Source organism: Perissodus microlepis, chromosome 9 (genome assembly GCF_051167445.1).
Source record: "Perissodus microlepis isolate ML-2025 ecotype Zambia chromosome 9, ASM5116744v1, whole genome shotgun sequence".
Classification (NCBI taxonomy): Eukaryota; Metazoa; Chordata; class Actinopteri; order Cichliformes; family Cichlidae; genus Perissodus; species Perissodus microlepis.
In genome coordinates, this window is record NC_140469.1 from 23,739,458 (window position 1) to 23,757,766 (window position 18,309).

At 39.7% G+C, this 18,309-nt stretch overlaps 1 protein-coding gene across 2 annotated transcripts in view; it reads left to right on the top strand.

The window, feature by feature from the left end:
• The window catches only part of sh3kbp1 (SH3-domain kinase binding protein 1), a 46,197-nt gene extending 29,482 nt beyond the window's left edge, over positions 1-16,715 (top strand). Inside the window, exons 8-19 of one of the 2 annotated variants that reach the window (XM_084939746.1) lie at positions 4,869-4,938; positions 6,352-6,446; positions 6,525-6,620; positions 6,720-6,771; positions 6,890-6,961; positions 9,187-9,322; positions 9,423-9,493; positions 9,609-9,715; positions 11,605-11,742; positions 12,275-12,486; positions 12,572-12,635; positions 13,725-16,715. In XM_084939746.1, coding sequence (XP_084795872.1) covers positions 4,869-4,938; positions 6,352-6,446; positions 6,525-6,620; positions 6,720-6,771; positions 6,890-6,961; positions 9,187-9,322; positions 9,423-9,493; positions 9,609-9,715; positions 11,605-11,742; positions 12,275-12,486; positions 12,572-12,635; positions 13,725-13,763 — 1,152 coding nt within the window. In that variant the 3' untranslated portion in view covers positions 13,764-16,715. The remainder of the gene's footprint in view (positions 1-4,868; positions 4,939-6,351; positions 6,447-6,524; positions 6,621-6,719; positions 6,772-6,889; positions 6,962-9,186; positions 9,323-9,422; positions 9,494-9,608; positions 9,716-11,604; positions 11,743-12,274; positions 12,487-12,571; positions 12,636-13,724) is intronic. The other variant, XM_084939747.1, reaches the window with a different exon arrangement.
• Positions 16,716-18,309: the final 1,594 nt, after the last annotated feature.

Here is an 18,309-nt window from a genome sequence, read left to right on the forward strand (position 1 = left end):
TTGTTTTCATTGTTGAGTCACTTCAAAAGCCTGTTTCATGTGACACGAAAGGACTTTTAGAAGTAAGTTGTAAATAGACTGGTGCTTATATAGCGCTCTTCTACTCTACTTGATCACTTAAGGCAATTTATACAGCACGTCTCATTCACACTCTGATAAAGGCATTAAGAACATCTCACCTAAGGATACTTTAGGATGCAGGCTAGAGCGGCCAGCGATTGAACCACCAACTTTCTAATTAGTAAATGACCTGTTCTACCTCCTGTACCACAGCCATTAAAAAAATTACAGCAGCTAGTATTCCCAGTACTAACCAGACCCTGCTTGGTGTCTGAGATCAGATAGGACTGACTGTACCCAGCAGTCATCTTGGCATCTTGCTTCTGTACAGTTTATTCCAAAAAAAACATACATAATTTGAAGCCAAATGGCTGAATCAATGAAGAGATGAACACCTTCATTTCAGTGGTCACTGTGACATAAACGTTGCATGTTTAGGATCAGTTTTCAAATCTGAAACATTTACATCAGCAGTAAAGTTCCCTTTTTGTTTAAATTAGTTTTAAAAGTCTTCACGTCAGCCTAATTTCAAGGTGAATGCATGTATGAAAATTAAGATCATGGAGCAAATTTCTCTTAAACCTGTTCAGACACAACCTGGTAAGGCTAAAATGTCATGAACCTGGGTTTAAATATAAAAGTTTAGTAGCCATCTATGTAACACCTGGACATTGTTTGAGAATTGCAAATAGTGTCTTTGGTTTAACATCTGATTTGGTTGCACAGCGGCTGTGAGCAGACAGCCACTCAGCATCCGTCTCGTTGTCTGTAAAATAACCTACTGTTTCCATCAGCTAGGGCAGTGTGGTGGTGAGGCTCTGCAGCCTCAGAAAAAAAAGTGACGGGGTTTAAATTTGCAGAGGTGTTGAGGAGAAAGAGTGCACTTTCACTTTTCAAGCAGAGGTAAAGAAGACGTGACCTTGTTTTCCTATAGGCATCTTTTGAATGATCTGAAAAGACGGCGTTTCACCTGATGGGGGTTTTTTTTTAAACAAACCATTACATTGTTTACACCTCTCGCAAAGATCTCTTCAAAGTCTTTTCACACCATACCAAGCCGGTGAAGATCTGCTTTACAGTGATGAGGTGATAAAATAGCACCCTGCACCGTACATGCAGCTTCAAGGGTTATGTGAGGATCAATCAGCATGTATTCATTGTGTTCACACTCTATGTATGAGGTGGTATGGTTTGATATTTGTTGAAGGTCACGATAATATTCTCATGCTACTACTTCTACAGGACTGGATATGCATGTGTGCTTTTGTGTGTTCACAGTTATGTTTTTGCACTAGGAAACCATATGTGGCATGAATGATTTCAGTTCTGCTTGTTCGAAGAGTAGTATCGCACAAAACCTCTCTGCCATGTTGTAATGGTCTCTCTTTGCTTGTGGCTCCACATGGGTCTCATTAGGGAGGGTAGAAGACAGAAAAGGGGAGGGTTTGGAGAGGAGAGGAGGTGGCACGGCGGTGTTGGTTTCTCCCGACAGAACAGAAGAAAGCAGTGTGTGTGTTTTCTCCCAGACTGAGTGCTGTTTGTGTGTGTGTGTGTGTGTGTGTGTGTGTATTTTTCCTGAGGAAGAGCAACCACTGGTTCCACAAACATGAATGAGGGATCCACTCCAGCTGGGAAACAACGGCTGCTTTAACGGCACCCGCACACTGTAGCTGTAGCGTGTGCGTGTTCAACATGATCAGCAAGTCAGCCTGTTGCTTCTTGTGCTGAATCTGAGCTCATCCTCTCTAATTATCTGCTTAGACTGGAAATGTACCGGCTATGTTAGTCTTGCTTTTTACCCTTACAGTTGATTTTTTTCCCCCATCATTTTGTTTGGCTAGTGTTCCTATTTTCCTGTTATGTGTGGTTCATTTACTACCAATTTGAGTGAAATTCTGTGAAATGTTTCACCAGTGCTGACTGCCACTGCTGTCACGGTGTACTGTTCTCCATTCTCGAGCCTATTTTTGATTGATTTGTCCTCATCATTGAATTCAGTTCAATGACAAGCAAAGATGCTATACTTAACTGCAATTAGGAAAATCTGAGTGTGTTACTTGAATACTGTGAGGCCCTGAAGAAGATTCAGAAATGTCAAGTCATGTCAAGTTATTTATAAAGAAACTTCAAAATGTTTGATTTATAGATTTATGTTTGCATTTAAATAAAGGTACAAACATACAATACTGTGCAAAAGCCTCAAGACAGCCATCATTTCTTTATGTTTTGCTTCCAAGGAGCCAGAGTTTTCTTCTAACTCTTCTAATGCTGGGGTTACACTGTGCGATTTGTGGCTCATTTTGAGACGATTTTTCAGTCGCAAACACATAAATGTCGGTGAAAAAGACGGAGCAGCACGGCAGTTCAGCGTGTGATCTGGACACAAGCAATGGAGGCACAACTTGTAGAACTTTGGCAAGCTCATCCGAGCCTTTTCGATGTGGCCTCACAAAATTATCACGACCACAACAACCGTGAAAATAATTGGATGGACAATCCTGCTCAATCACAGCTGCCTGATCAACGTTTTTCATTAGCAATTTAGCAAAGTTGATGGTGGTGGTGTGAGTCTGTGTGAGTGAAAGACAGAGAGGGAGAGCGATCGACAGATTTTCTGTTATAACCTTCATGTTATGGACGCACAGTGTGAGCACTCAGGTCGCATCAGAGCATCGGGCCGTATAGTGTGAAACCCTGCATCGTGACCTACGAACTTCTAACCCCTGCGGGTCAATCGTGCAGTTTGAGCAGATGCTCGATAACGCGACTGAAAAACTGTATGCCCAGCTTAAAGTGGTGTTTCTTTGGACATTGGCTGCCTCTTAGTGCATTTTCAGTACTTATACCAGGCCATTTTCGGAGCGATCTTTGTTTTGTTTATTAAGACACTTAACTATGAATCATTCATGCATAAGCAATTCATGCCAAAGATAAGAGTCTGACTGGTTTTTCACCAAAAAGGTGATTCTCAAAGAAATATTAGCAAGAAATGTGGTATGTCTCACAAGCTGTGTCCTTAAAAGTATGTCCTTAAAAGAAACTTAGGAAAGTGGACAAGTGATGACTAAGACCTATCTGCAGCAGATGAACAGTATTTCAAAAGTCATGTCCTTAAGAAACAGAAAAAAATCTTGTAAAGCCAGAGCTAGCACACAGGACTTAATAATACATCCGGCCCTTCAAATGATTCATCTACTGTTCACTGAAAACCCATCAGAAAATGTCTCAGTTGAAGGGTTTCTATCAAGAAGGCTTTCTTAAGAAAGGGAAATAAGGACAAAAGGCTGAGGTATGCCAGATTACACAAGAACTGGGCTGACAATCAGTGGCAACAGGTCCGATGGAGGGATGAATCCAAATTAAATTGTCATCGGTATGTACAGTGGAGGTCAGGGAAAAGGTAAAACACCCATCTCGGAAAAAAAAGTGGAAGCTCTGGTATGGTTTGGGGCTGAACACAGAGAGAACCAGCAGCTTTTAATCTGCCAGGCATTACCGTCTGGATATTATCTGATTGACAGTAGTTGCATTTTTTAGCATGACAATGATCACAAACACACTGCAGATGAAGTAAAAACATACCTGGATAGAAAACCAAACAGTGGAGTACCATTAGTCATGGACCGGCCCTCTCCAGAGCCAGGACATCAACATTAATGAAGCAGTGTGGGATCGACAGAGAACAGAACAAAAAGCAGCCAACATCCAAAGAGCTTTGATTGTCCTTAACCTCTTAAGACCCGAACTCTTCCACGGCATGCATTTTTAATTTCTCTTTGATATTTGGGCATATTGGGGCCCGATGAATGCAAAAACAAAGAATTACCAGATTTTTTTTTTTAACCTTATTTTTCTTTTTAAGAAAAATAAGATTCACATATGAGGATATTCGTTTAAAATTCTGATAGAACTGTAGCAGTATAATGTCCTTGTAAGTGGATATCAGGCCCATGTAGAGCAAAATTGAGTATTTTGGGCTTTCCATCCATCCATTCGCTTATCCTTTTCAGGGTCACGGGGGGTGCTGGAGCCTATCCCAGCTGTCATAGGGCGAGAGGCGGGGTACACCCTGGACAGGTTGCCAGTCGGTCACAGGGCCAACACACAGGGACAGACAACCATTCGCACTCACATTCACACCTAGTGGCAATTTGGATTATCCAATTAACCTATCCCCACAAACTGCATGTCTTTGGACGGTGGGAGGAAGCTGGAGTACCTGGAGAGAACCCACGCAAACACGGGGAGAACATGCAAACTCCACACAGAAAGACAAGAAGGCTTGATGGTGGAATTGAACTCAGGACCTTCTTGCTGTGCGGCAACAGTGCTAAGCACCGTGCCACCATACACGTTAAATAACCCAAAATGTGATGTCCACATATGTGGACGACAGGTCCACATATGTTAAAGGGCTTCTAGGAGGTTAAAGAAGCCCGGAGAACTATTCCTGAAGACAACTTAAAGAAATTAAAGAACATTTGCCTAAGACAGTTTAGGCTGTGTTGAAGTACAAAGCTGGTCATACTAAATATTGTCTTTCAAATTCATTAGAATTGTACAAAATCTGTTTTTTTCTTAAATCCTGTATTTTCATTAATATTAGCATGTTGCAATAAATATTGCTACACCTATTAAAGAAATGGGAGCTAGCAGGAGGCTTTTGCACAGTACAAATTGATAAATAAAAGATGAAAACATGATGACTCAAACCAGGAAGTGCCTAACAAAAAAGTATGTTAAAACATAGATGAGAATGTGAAAGAGTCTGAAACTTAACATGTTCCAACATCTCTTCCCCCACTCAGGCCAGCGACGGGAAAGCAGCGAGCGTTGCAGTTGAAAGCATGAAGACGGAGCCTGACAGCAAAACCAAAGGTGAGAAGTTGCATCTTAACTGTCGTGTAGGCGAATCTAGCAAAAACACTGTGTTAATGACAAATCGACGCACAAGTCACTTTCAGCTCATCACATTCTGGTGTTTGGTCAGGAATCCTTATTCGTCATATTTTAACAAAGGGAAACCCCTTTAACAACGATTTCAACCACGAAGAAGAACAGAAGCCTGCTAAAGGAGCAGAGTTGCATGTAACATGTTCCAAAGTAGCACATTACAGTAATCACATGACTCAGAAATGTAGTGGATTACTGTACATGTGTACTCACCTTCATGTTACAGTTGTTACATGTGTAACCTGTCCCTAAGTTACCAGATAGAAAAAAAATCCCCAAATTTGCCCTTTTTCTGCACGCTCGAAATGCAATCATCTGGCCTTATTTCATGTGGCAGGAAGTGAAAAATTGTGGTTTAGTGATTTACAGGTTTTGAAGATCTTATTTAAAAGAAGAATATTTGCTTAAACACTAACTGCATGCAGGCTAGAAGCAGCAAGCATCACAAAAGACTAAAACAAAGCAGTTTCCCAAACAAGCAGCCAAATTTTTAACAGGTAACAAAATGACAAGCAGTCCAAAACGTGCCTTACTTAGGTAAGATGACACGTAATTTAATCACAAGACCTAAGACAAGGGTTCGAGGTCTGTCTGCGACCGCCTTTTTATATTTACCTTCGTATTTGATCCCTTTTCTCTTGCTGTCTTTAAAGAGAAAAATCATAGTGTGGGTTTAAGGAAACCGTTCCACAATGGTAAACTGTCTCAGCTTTCTCAGCATTCCCCTGGTTCCTGCACATTAAACAATGATGCTGAGAACGGCTTGTAAAATCTCAAATACATGTGCAAACCAAACAGGATCCCTCCATGTGTTCCATTCGGTCAACTAAAAACCATGTTTGCTATCATTTCCTACACTTTTTGCAGGTTTCCTTTCATTCTAATAAAGCGTTGTTTCTTATTATCATAGTGTCTAATGTTGTTACACTGTTTTGAAAGTGCTTCCTTGTTTGGGCTTTTGTCCAAGCATGTCCGTTTATACAAGAGAACAAACTATTTTTTTCAGAGTGAATGCGTCTGTCCATTATTAGATCACTGATAGGGATTATTATTGTTTATTGTAATTGTAAAACTTTAAAAGACTTTAAAAAATCATTAATAAAAAAAAGACAAAACAAATAAAGGGATTATTTGGAATTCTTTTATATTTCCAATTATAAATTACATTTTTTGCTCGATGTAAACTGTGTTGATGACGTTCTTGCATAATGAAAACACATTCTTCTATTTATGTAGGTCAAATCCAGTTTGCCTTCTTTGTCTAAACCCTCTTGTTTCTGACTTTTTCGGTGGTTTTGTTCTATCAAACTGACTTGACTCCTTTTGACTGGCTGTCAGGGCGGGAGCAGTGTAAAGTCCTCTTTCCATACGAAGCACAAAATGAAGATGAGCTGACGATCAAAGAGGGGGACATCATAAATATCATCACTAAGGTGAGCGAAGCATCGTGCGATTTCGTATTCGCATCTGCATTCACTTTCAGATAAATACTTAAAAATGATTTTGTCCAGGATTGTGCCGATGCAGGCTGGTGGATGGGGGAGATCGGGGGAAGGCAAGGTGTCTTCCCAGACAACTTTGTCAAGCTGCTAGAAGTTGAGAAAGAGGTGATTTTGTCATGACTCACAAAACTTTCCAGGTTATAGAGATGTTTGAAATCTGCAGATGTGGTTTTGTGATGCTTCTGCATCTGTATGTGTTTCCAGAGACCAAAGAAACCGCCTCCTCCAAGTGCACCGTCGGCAAAACACACCACAGGTAACAGCTCTCATCTTCCTGCTTGTTTTTTTGGTCTGAGACTATAAAAAAAATAATAAAGGGGGGAAAATAGTAAAAATAAAGAAAGACAAAAAAAACCTTTGAACTCTGACTGCAGAGAAAAAGTCAGAGGTCAGGAAGGCTCCTCCTGAGCGGCCTGAACATCTTCCCCAGAGAGACCAGGATCGAGGTAAAATCTGACCTGCTTTGACTAATGCTCGGCTGCAATATCTCACTTATTTGCTCGGCTGATTACTAACATCCTTCATACTAATAATAATAATCATATAACACCCTGCTGGGCTTCTTTACATGAAAAAGGCAGATTCTTTTCTAGTTCAAGTTTCTGCAGATATCACTTACGGGAATTGCCCCGCTATTTTTTGAGCAAAATAGCAGAGCTTTGATTGAAGAGGTGCATCAGTATCAGTCTGTGTGCAACAGGAAACTATGGGTTTTAATGTGGCTTTAAGCATAAGAAAGACTGGCACTGACTGTGCTGCTGGTGTGAGACGGATGTCTCCAGATGTCTGCACAGTGGCCGCGATGTCATTGTATCAGAGCAGCACGAAATGATGTCTTTCTTTTATATATATGCGATATACTGCGATTGCAGTGGGGTTAAAAACATACAATCAGAGATAAAAAGTGTCATCAGCCTTATGTGTTACTTTGTACCACTGTCAAACTGACTTCCATAACTCTGTCATACATTTAAATAAAGTAGCAAAGTTTCTATGGTTGGAGTTTGCCTTTGCTAAAAAAAAAAAAAACCCAAACAATTAAGTTCGTAAGTTCTATGATTTTGTGGCTGACAGTTTTTAAGGTGTTGCTTGTTGTTACATCAGTCAAAAGCAGTCGTGCTGGTACACTTTTCCGTGTGGCTTCTTTGCACAGCAGTACATGCTGAGTAGGAGGGTGCTACTGCAACTAAGCGCTTTTAAGAAGTCTCCAAAAGCATGAAAGGTTTTACCATGCACAGCTAAAAGTCAGTTTTTGAGACAGATTTTGCTTTGTTGTCGTTATTTATTTAAAGATTTAATCTTTATTAAAAGATTAAATCCTTTTATCGGATTAGTAATAGACACACTATTAATAAGACTGATGCAACTGTTGTTTCTGGGCTTTTTTTTAATAGTTACAGACTCTCAGCTTGCCTCCATACACTTGCATTGAGTGCAATTTACACTTCAAAAACAGCTATAGGTTAAGCTCTTTACTTCCACCTACAGCAACAAACATGAACTATCCCGCTGAAGCATTCAACAGTTTCTTCCACAACATTTAGAGTCCAACTCTGGTTTATAGACCAGTATATGAAGTATGTATTATGTGGAACATGAAATAGTTAGAACTGGTTACTGTTTATTCAAGTCAGTTTTAAAGAATTGGGAAAAGGATGGAAGTTGTACTTGTTTACTTTTACAATCTTTTACTGCATACGCTCTGGATATTGTATTTAGTCCTTTGTCCTTTGTAGACCTGGCATTGACTGCAGGTCACTCTAAAAAATGAGATTTTTAATCTAGACTCATAATAAAGATAGTAAGTATCCTGATTGGTTGTAGGTGTGTCCACCTTTGTAAGGGGAGTAGGGGAAATAAATACATTCTTGATAAAAAAAGATCCAGAAACAGGCTGGAGGATAAAGTGACTCTGCTGTAAGGAAAATGGATGTAGAAAACAAATGGCAGCAACTTAATACTTCTCATATTCATACTACCAACATAAGCACTCAGAGAACACAAATCCCCCCAAAGGGCAAGAGCTAAAACTTTGGTGTTTTGTGATGATCTTATTACACTGTGCTCGCGTCAGCTTGTTATTAAATAAATAAAAAGTGTGATGTACAGCTTTTTTATCATCTATTCTTATGCTGTATTACTCAAAATGATTCCTTGAATTGTTTTTTTTCATGGTCAGCTATGACCTTGGGTCAAGATCAGATGCATAGCCAATCCAGGTGTTTCACTGTGCACACTGGGTTAAATCTTGGATGAAATCACACCAGTTATTTTATGCAACAATGATGGAGGATTTTCTTGAATTGTAACATAATAAATGGTTCTTCTTTGGCTAATTTTTAGTAGAAGCTTAAATACTTGACAAATACCGCTGCCACCACCTCGATGCCTGATCTTTTTTAATCCTTTCTGTCCACTGTTGCCCTGTTTCTGTGTTTCCTTTTATTTCCTGCGGCCCTCATCATCCTTTAACCTTTACAGCTGAATTATTCCTCTTCAAAGGTCAAAATTTGTTCATTTTTGCTGAGGCAGCCATGTTTACCTTCCCCTTGTCTAATGATGCACGTGTTTGAGTCATGCTTGTCCCTCTGCATGCATATCCAGCTCTGATCTGCTTGTGTGTTCTCATTCTGTTGTATGATTTTTGTGCGTATGTTTGTTTTGTGCGTAGGTGAAGAGGTGAAACTCGGAGACATCTCTAAGCCCACCCTCCCATCTCTCCTTCCCAAAAAACCCCTCCTTCCAAAGTCAAGCGCCTCCTCTTCCTCCCAACCCCCGCGGCGTCCCGAGAGACCGCCCACACTAGCGTCAGTACACACACAAACACACTCAGATACACAAAACTCCCTGATTTGTACATGCCTGAGCATAATGAGCCTAATATTTACGTATGGTTTACTTGCTCAGGTGTGATAGCCCCAAATCTGAGGGCGGGGCTTCGACACCAGATTCTGCCCCTGACAGGTCACATGACACCGGTGAGTTAGACTGACAGAAGCATCGAGCAGTGATGCAGTGTCAGAGCGGGCTCAGAATTTTTGCTCTGCCGGAGTCTCTAATGCGTTTCTGCATTTCTGGTGTGTGTCTGCACAGATATGGATCTGGACGTAATTGTCTCTTCTACAGAGAAGCTGAGTCATCCAACGGCATCACGACCACGAGTCACGGACCGCCGACCCCGCTCACAGATCATCACACCAGTGAGTCAGTCTGTAGTCGGCCTGTCAGAAATGACTGTATATGAAGAAAGAAAGACAACATATTTCTACAGACCTCAAACCAAAATACAGTCGCCCCCTGCTGGCTGACTGTAGATTAAGCTTTGAACGCTAACCACTCTTTTCTGTTAATACCAATACTTTAGTGTCAATCAGCATAAAAAAAAAAAAAAGAAATGAAAAAAATGACAATTATAAAAAACCTTTATGCTTGCAGTATGGTCATGTTTTACCAAAAAGTCGAGGCTTACACTGTCTTAGAAATTCTGACATCGCTCTATGTAGCATAAGATGGTGCTACTCTTTATTCAAGTTTTTGTTTTATTTCTTTTCTTTCCAACCAAGTGTGGTTTCTTTTTGGAAGGTTTTCAGTCAGAAACATCAGCCATTCTTTGCTGATACATTTACTGGAGAACCTGTCCTTCTGCATTACAGGGGATTTATACTTGCTGTTAAATCCACACTGTAGGTACCTTGTAACCATAAACCCCCCTGAATAAGTCTAAATCAGCACTTAGTAGCTTAAACATTGCTACAGTGCTACATTGACTCACTGCACCATCTTTTGGTATAAATTTGTATTACACATAAATATGGCCTAGCCCTGTTTTAACTTCTGTTGATACGCCTTCAACATAACACACAAACATTTTGGTCAGGAAGTTTTAGCAGATGTTTCTTCACATTCTTCCAATAGCTTTAGGCACTGAAATTAAATTCTTTTTCTTTTCCCACCCTCACAGCTTTTAGTAATAAATGTAATTCAGGGAACTCAATGAAACATAGCTTTGTTTTCATGCAGTCACAAATGTTTTAATCAAATTACTTGCATTTTTATCACCTCTGTTTCCAGCATTTCATCAACACTTTGTTACTTCAATTTCACCCAAATCAAGGTTTTTGATAGCCAACACCCCTCACCACAGATTTATTTGTGACCTTTAAAGATGCTGTCAGGCAAATAAGCTTAACTTCAGAATAGACCTAGATGTGTCACGACTGAGCAGCCGGTGCGTTTCAGATGCGAACCCAAATGCAGACACAGGAGAACAGAGCTTTAATTCCAACAAAAGGCGAGCCTTTATTTGGCTGATTGCAGGTGGCAAAACATGAAACTAAGAAAACAAAGAAGACTGTGAACACTGTAACTGAAAGACTATGAAACTCAGTGAAAGAAAACTTTGAAAAACCATGAACACTGAGTAACTATGAAACACAGTGAAAACAAAAACCTATGACACTCTATGACTGAGAGATAACAGACGATGCAACGCTGAACACAGGAAGACTGAGGACTTAAATACACACGAGGTGATCAGGGGAAGCGGAGACACATGAGGACACAGCTGACTAGAATTAAACATAATTACAATACAGGGGAGAGTAAAACTAACCACATGAACACAGAACACTCACGATCTATTTCAAAATAAAACAGGAAACTAGACATGACAAAACTAAGCCTACAGACCTAAAAACACATGATAAACTAGACAAGAATCCAAACATGGAAACCAAGGAAACAATAAATAATGGCTGTCTTTAACCTAAACTAAATAGGAATAACATATGATCACAAAGCTAACATGAGAAGAATGCAAAAATAAACTCGGAGCGCTGGGTCAGAGGCCCAGGCTGTGACAAGATGCTTCTCCCCATTTCCATTCTTCTCGCTAAACTAGATTGTCCTTGCAAAATATGAATTTCTTGTGATGCTTTTTAAAAATTATTATTGTCTCAGTTTGTATACAAGGAAATTTTTTTTTGCTTTCTTTTTGTTGTGGATATTTTGCTATCAGAATATATCTGTAGTCTGAATAAAGAAGACCAGTGAATGTATACATGTTCAAGCACATTTCTTTCTTTTGCAGTCTTCTCTGTCCTGCACTGACCTGGACTCACCGATAGTGGAGGTCAGGAAGGACAAGGAGCGAGTGAAGGACAATCATGAGTCTGTCTCCACCAGATCTGTAGATGCTTCCCTGAGGAAAGGAGTACCCACCATCTCTGTACGGCCATGGCAGTTCCTTGTGCTTCTCATTTAATCCATCAGGGGGCATTACACTACAGAATTTCATGTTTTTTGACTTGTAAAACTGTGTTTTGGTAATTTTACTCAAGGCTTCTGGCAAACGTTAGTGTTGGCAGATAAAAAAAGATAATGCTTTATTTAATTACATGAAGTACATTAAGTCACTTTTAAGGTTAAATATCACAAAAAAGGTCAAGTTTGACTCTTTCTTTTTAAGTTGAACATTATCAAGTTAGTGAAACAATCTCACAATAAATTCCAGGCCCATCCTGCTTGCAGCTTTGATCATACAGACACACACATACTTTTATTCTGTAAAGTGCTTAAAATCAAGACAGAAATTTCTTTCTTGAACCTAAAATCCTGCACAGTCTCTTATTTTTTTCATTTTCTGTATATTTTAATCACCAAGGACGTTGTGTACGAGGTTAGATCTTGTATGTGAGAGGAAGAAAATATTATAAATGCTAAATTCTTGAATTCTTCTTGTTGATCTGTGTTTGGGATAGGCTCCTGACAGTAAAGTACCACTGCCCGCCAAGCCCTCTATCCTGAACCCGCCAAACTCCAGCCATCGATCCGCCTCTCCGTCTTCCTCCTCGGGTCTGAGTCCCTCACCCGAGCTCCGGCACTCACCACAAACACCCCTATCTCTGGAGGAACTCAGGAACCAGCTGAGAGACCTGAGGGCCTCCATAGACCTGCTGAAGAGCCAACATAGGTGAGTGTGTGCCTTTTAAGCCAGCAAGTGTAGGTTGTTTCTTGTATATGTACAATCATGATTTGTTTGTGATGGTTTGTTTCAGGCAGGAGATGAAGCAGCTGGCCACCGCACTAGATGAGGAGAGGACGATTCGTATTAATTTACAGGTGAGTAAAAGGTGGTGAAGAAATGAGAGGAAAGGAGATGGCTAAGAAATAATATTGATTATATTAAAACAGGCCCACAAATGAACAGCAACTAGTAAATATGTTATTAATGTAAAAAAATATGATGAATTCATCTAAAACTTTATTTTTTATGTGTTTTGGAAAATTAAATGTGTTTCCTTCACATATGCTTTACTTGGGCAGGCTGCCAAGGTATATTAACAGTCGCACAAGTATATTTATTACCTATCCCCCCATTTTTGATGCTTATCTGGGTCTGTGTATTGGGGGAGGAGATGCCCAGACTTCCCTTTTCCCAACCACCTCCTCCAGCTCTTCTGGGGAAATGCCAAGACATTTCCAAGAATAAGCTGAGAGATATAATCTCTGCAGCATTTTCCACCCTCCCAGTAAGACATGTCCAAAACAGCTCCCTAGAAAGAGCTGGGATGCATCAGGATCAGATGCCTGAACCACCTTAACTGGCTCCCTTCAATATGGATTCTACTCAGAGTCCTGCTCGAATGACGAGCTCTAGTAATATTTCTCTATTAGTTTTTCATCCATTGAAGAGCACAGCCTCTTTGGTCATGCTTTGTATTCTGGGATGGAGCCAAGAACTATAGACATGCTGTGAAATGAACATAAATTTTCCATGTTTTCCAATAGTCCAAAACATAGCCCCTTCTTCCTGTATGTACTTCCTGTATTGATACCTTGGTTTGCTTGGACTTCACAGCTATAAGTTTACAAACTCATCAACAGATGAGTTCATCTAGTGTGTATGATGCATGCCACAAATACAATCTGTATCGATGGGCAACACGCTATGTAAACTCAAAATAGGAGTACAGGAAGTGTCAAGAATCTCTAATCAGAGATAGAGTACTGGCAGTACCTGTGTGTATAGTTATGTAGTTAACCATCTGTTTTGACATACCAGCATTAATTTGTACTTAACTATATCATTTACACTTTTCATAACCAAATTTCTGATACAAATTTTTATATTCATATCTTTGGTTGTAAATATAACTATTTTTAATTGCTATGAAACTAGCTGAGCTCACGGTTGTGTTTGCTTCACAGATGGAGGTAGAACACATTAAGAAGAGCCTTTCAAAATGAAGACTAAAGCATCCTTATTGTCACACTCTTATCACCACATTGGAGGCCATCCTTTGAAGACATTCTCACTGCTGGTCTGAGACTCTTCAGCCAAAAGAAGTTTGTGCCAAATGATCATCACAATCAGCAACAGTTCAGCACCATGGAGTCAGCCACCTTCTCTCCCCGACGCCGCCTTATCCTGTGTTTACTTCTTTATTTTTCTTCTAAAGAGGCTTCTCTGTTCAGTTTACTGCTATTTTGTTGGAGCTTGCTGTACCACCGGTACTGACTGACTGCGCTGCAGTCTGTCGTTGCGTGTTGCCACGGTTACAGAACAATGACACAGAGCCGGGGCTGCTGTGGCAACCTCACTGGTACTTCATGTTTCTGTGTGAAAGAAACTTTGACCTCTGTAGCCCGGTCGGTTCAGATGACCCCTGTGCTGTTCTGCGTCCACTCTGCGGCCTTCGCCTCTTATCTGTGTGTGTGTATGTTTGTGCGCTTGTTTTCCTTCCATGTGAGGACTGTAGGCGCACATACTGAAAATGGGGACACTTTTGCAAATGTAAATTAGCCGCATTTGCCCTGCATTAACTTTCCTGAGATGCACTTACCAGGTTTTCAGTGGGTAAACAAGGAGATTCAGGGAGTCAGTCGGGGTCACAAAAAGAAAAGTGAGCTATTTCTGTGAGAAGTGATGTCACTAGTTCAAGACAGCCCTTGACTGGAAACAGATAAATTATCTAATGACTTGCAAAGTTTTTTTTCATTTATTAAAATTATTACGTGCCAGTGATACAATTTCCCAGGACAACATTCAGGTGTGGCAAACCACCTTGAGCATCAGGTGAAATAGGGCATTTTGCAGCTACCAGTTTTTAAAATGGGCCACACTCGTTTTTCTTAATTTCTTCATTCACATCTTTAAAGCATCAGCAGAACAAATCCGAAATCAGGGGTGCCAACAGTGATGTCCCTACAGCTAGTTCTCTACCAAGTTTCAACTGGGCTGGGTAACCATGAGACTTTAGTTCCCTTGAACGTTAGTAGTGTTTTTGGTGGAAATGCAGCTATTGTTGCATTTCCAGGATCTTTACTTCTGTAAGGATCATATAAAGAAGATATATATCTACTTGTACATCTTTGCATGATTTACTTAAACTGTTTTTAGTCATGTTTGTAGTCATGGCCTCTTTTCCAGTGAGCCCACTCTGCTATGACTGGTCAGCCTCCAGAAGCTGCTAGGGAGCCTGAGACCGTTTTCCTTTTTTTTTTGTTTGTTTCTTTTCTCTAAAACGGTTGGTAGCATTGTAAATGGTGAATAAAACACACCATCATAACAATATCTAAATAACAGTAAACCACACGTGTGCCCTTAAAGGTCATCATTTGGATTAAGAAATAAATTACGAAAAAAATTAATGCTCAGGCCATCTAAGGTAGACTTCAGGTGGGTAAATCTGAAGCCCCTTAACCACAGATGTGACGTCTGTGTTTTCAATCTGCAGTTGAACCTGGAAGCACATCAGGATACTGAAAAGCTTAATCAAAGTAGCTGGCACGCTAAATGCTGATACTGTAGGTGCTATTTACAGGAGTTTCTGGATTTTTTGGGGGAAACATATAAGCAGATGTCAGCAGCAGGTTAGCTTAACTAAGCATAAACACTAGAATTTAGAGGTTATGGAAGCACAGTAAAATTACAAACACTGAAAACTTCCAGACATTACATCTGTTTTAGCACATACTTAAACAACGTATGCCTAATTAGCTGTTACTATGCCTTATTTGCTATGCACCATTTATTTTATCCACAACTATCTATAATTTCCATGCCATCAAACATCACTTTCATTTCGAAGTCAATGCCATATGTGTTTTCACAAAATCATGAAATAGTTTTTACACAACTATTATAAACACTGTCATCCTTCCTGTGGACAGCTGTTCACACACTTTTGGTGCCAGACTGAAGAATATTGGAAAAGATGATGGCATAGTGTAGCAAATTTTCTAATGTCCTCTTTACATCTCTAGCTTGTTGAAAAACTGAAATGGGCTGACTTTGCTTATGATCAAAAACTAGCAAGTAAGCAACTTTTTCAAATTCTGTTTTTGTTAAGAATCAGTCACACTATATGATAAATTATCATCCTGAAGAGTTGCGGTATTTGTTATCTTTGGAAAGAGGCCAGCTTACCCCTTCATTTCCAGTTTTTATGTTAATAGGCTAACTATCTTCTGCCTCCAGCTTTATTTTTACTGCACAGGCAAGACAGTGGAATGAATCTTTCCATCTTGCACTCATTCAAAATGCAACAAAAGCACATTAACCCCAGATGGAAAATTATTCCTGCAGTGTTTGGCTGCAAACTTATCAACTTATTGTGATTTCTTTTCCAGGATGATTAAGCATGCATCAAGACACATAGAGACACATCTGTGTGACATTTATCAAGTTAAACTCAATGCCTTCTCTACGTAGACCTTACTATTTAATCTTTTTTTTCTTGTTCAGTTTCACTCACATCTCCAGAAAGCTGACAAAACTGTTGCGCCGTTGGCATCTCACTCCTAAAAACCAAACTGAGAGCCACGTGCTTCTCGTGTTTGTGGTGCTCTTTTGGCAGCAGGTTAAGAGTAACTTTAAAGACCGAGTTTGAGGAATGTAGACAATGAAAGGTCCTCACATGTGTGTGCATGTGTATGTATGTGTGATATAGCATGTACGGCTGTTTGCCTCCTTTCCTTTTATGTGCACAGAATCTATGGCAACCCGTCACTGTGGCCTTCATGTTTTTGATTCCAAATCTTTATTTCTTTTTTTTTTCTTTCTGTCTTTCGTATGACAAAGAGAAAACTGCTACAACTGAGGCTACAAGTTGTTTTCTTGACTTGGTCCTTTCTCTCCAGGATAGTGATAAATATATATACTTTTATATTTCAGTGTAATAAAGATGCTATTATGTACTGTGTGTGCACACTCTGTTTATACGTGACTGTCTGTAAAATGTGCATGCTTGTATAGTGTACATTCTGTTTCAAAGGCACATTTTGCCCATTGCACATTTACTGCTTATTCAAGTAGCTGGTGTTTCTGCACGAATGACTTTCATAGACAGCAGACATGCTCTCAGGTTGCCCAAGTTTAGACTGAACAAAAGGAGAAGTCATGGTGCAGTCTTAACGGTCACTGAAATTGCTGCAGGATTTCTGCAACTGCATGTCAAAAAATATTTGACTATTGCAGAATGTAATGGTGTTTGGATGTTTAGGTTTTTACATTGAGCATCCTTTTTATTGCACAATTTTAGAAAATATTAAAGTCTCATCTAATAAATGTGATAAAATGGCAGTACAGCGAAAATGTAGAGCTAAGCATAAGGAAGTTTTTACCATTATAAAAATGCATCATAAGTGGAAAAAGAGGATGTTGTAATCAGATTTGAAAAAAAAAGAGTAAAAATCTGTTCAGTGGAAAATGATATGCTGATTTTAGTCAGTAGTGTGGGAGGAAAAGTAAAAACAGTGGTTCCTCTTTTTTCACGGTTATGTTTAATTTTTAAGTTTAAAGTGATAAATCACAACAACAATCACCTCGGTGCACTTTAAACTGCAAGGTAAAGACATTTTACAAAATTAGGGAGACAACCACAACAATCAGACAGTTCCCAATGAGCAATCACTAGTGTGTTAGGCAGTGTTAGGAAGGAAAACCCAGCAGGACAAAATCTCTGACAACCTCAGAGAGGAGCAGTAATCTGCCATAACCAGTGGTGAGGTGAGCATAGAAAGACACACCCAAATCGTACAGCTTGAGCTTAATTCACTGTCTTAAGCTTAAATCAGGATGACCTGCATGCATAGCCTGCCAACCAGCAAAGCACAAAACTGCAGCGGGCCCACTTAAGTCCCACTTTTAATTTAATTTAATTTTGTTTACAATATGATGGTGGAAATTTATCCAACAAGAGTACTCTTAAACAAGAATATGAACTGTGACAGATATGTGACAAGACTTGATGAAGTGGAACTATTTGTTAAAATTCAACATTTCCATATATCCATTTTCTCAACCATTTCAGAATAATAATAAGGGTCAGGGTACACCTTAGACAGGCTGGCAGTCTATTGCAGGTCCTTCAATTCTGGAGATCTTTCTGTATTCCATCCATCTAACCATTTTCTTCCACTTATTCAATTGAGGGTCGTGGGGAGCTTGAGCATATCCCATCTGCTACTGGGCAAGAGGTGGGGTACACCCTCGACAGTAATTAATCTATCACAAGTAGTGATAGACTGATGCCTATCCTAGCTCCTGTGGCAGCTTGGATAGGCAAGGGGAATAGGACAAGTGGAAGCAATCACAGGCAGTTTATCCCAGGTGGATGGAAAATACTGGCAAATAGAGCATTCTTTCATCATGGGCATACTGTAAAAAACCAAAACAGAGCTAAATACAAAATATGAATTAATGTCAGTGCTCCAGTATAAGCAGCATAATTTGCTGACCCCATGTGGTGAATAAATCATCTATAGCAGCTTTAAAAAGAGACTTAACAGA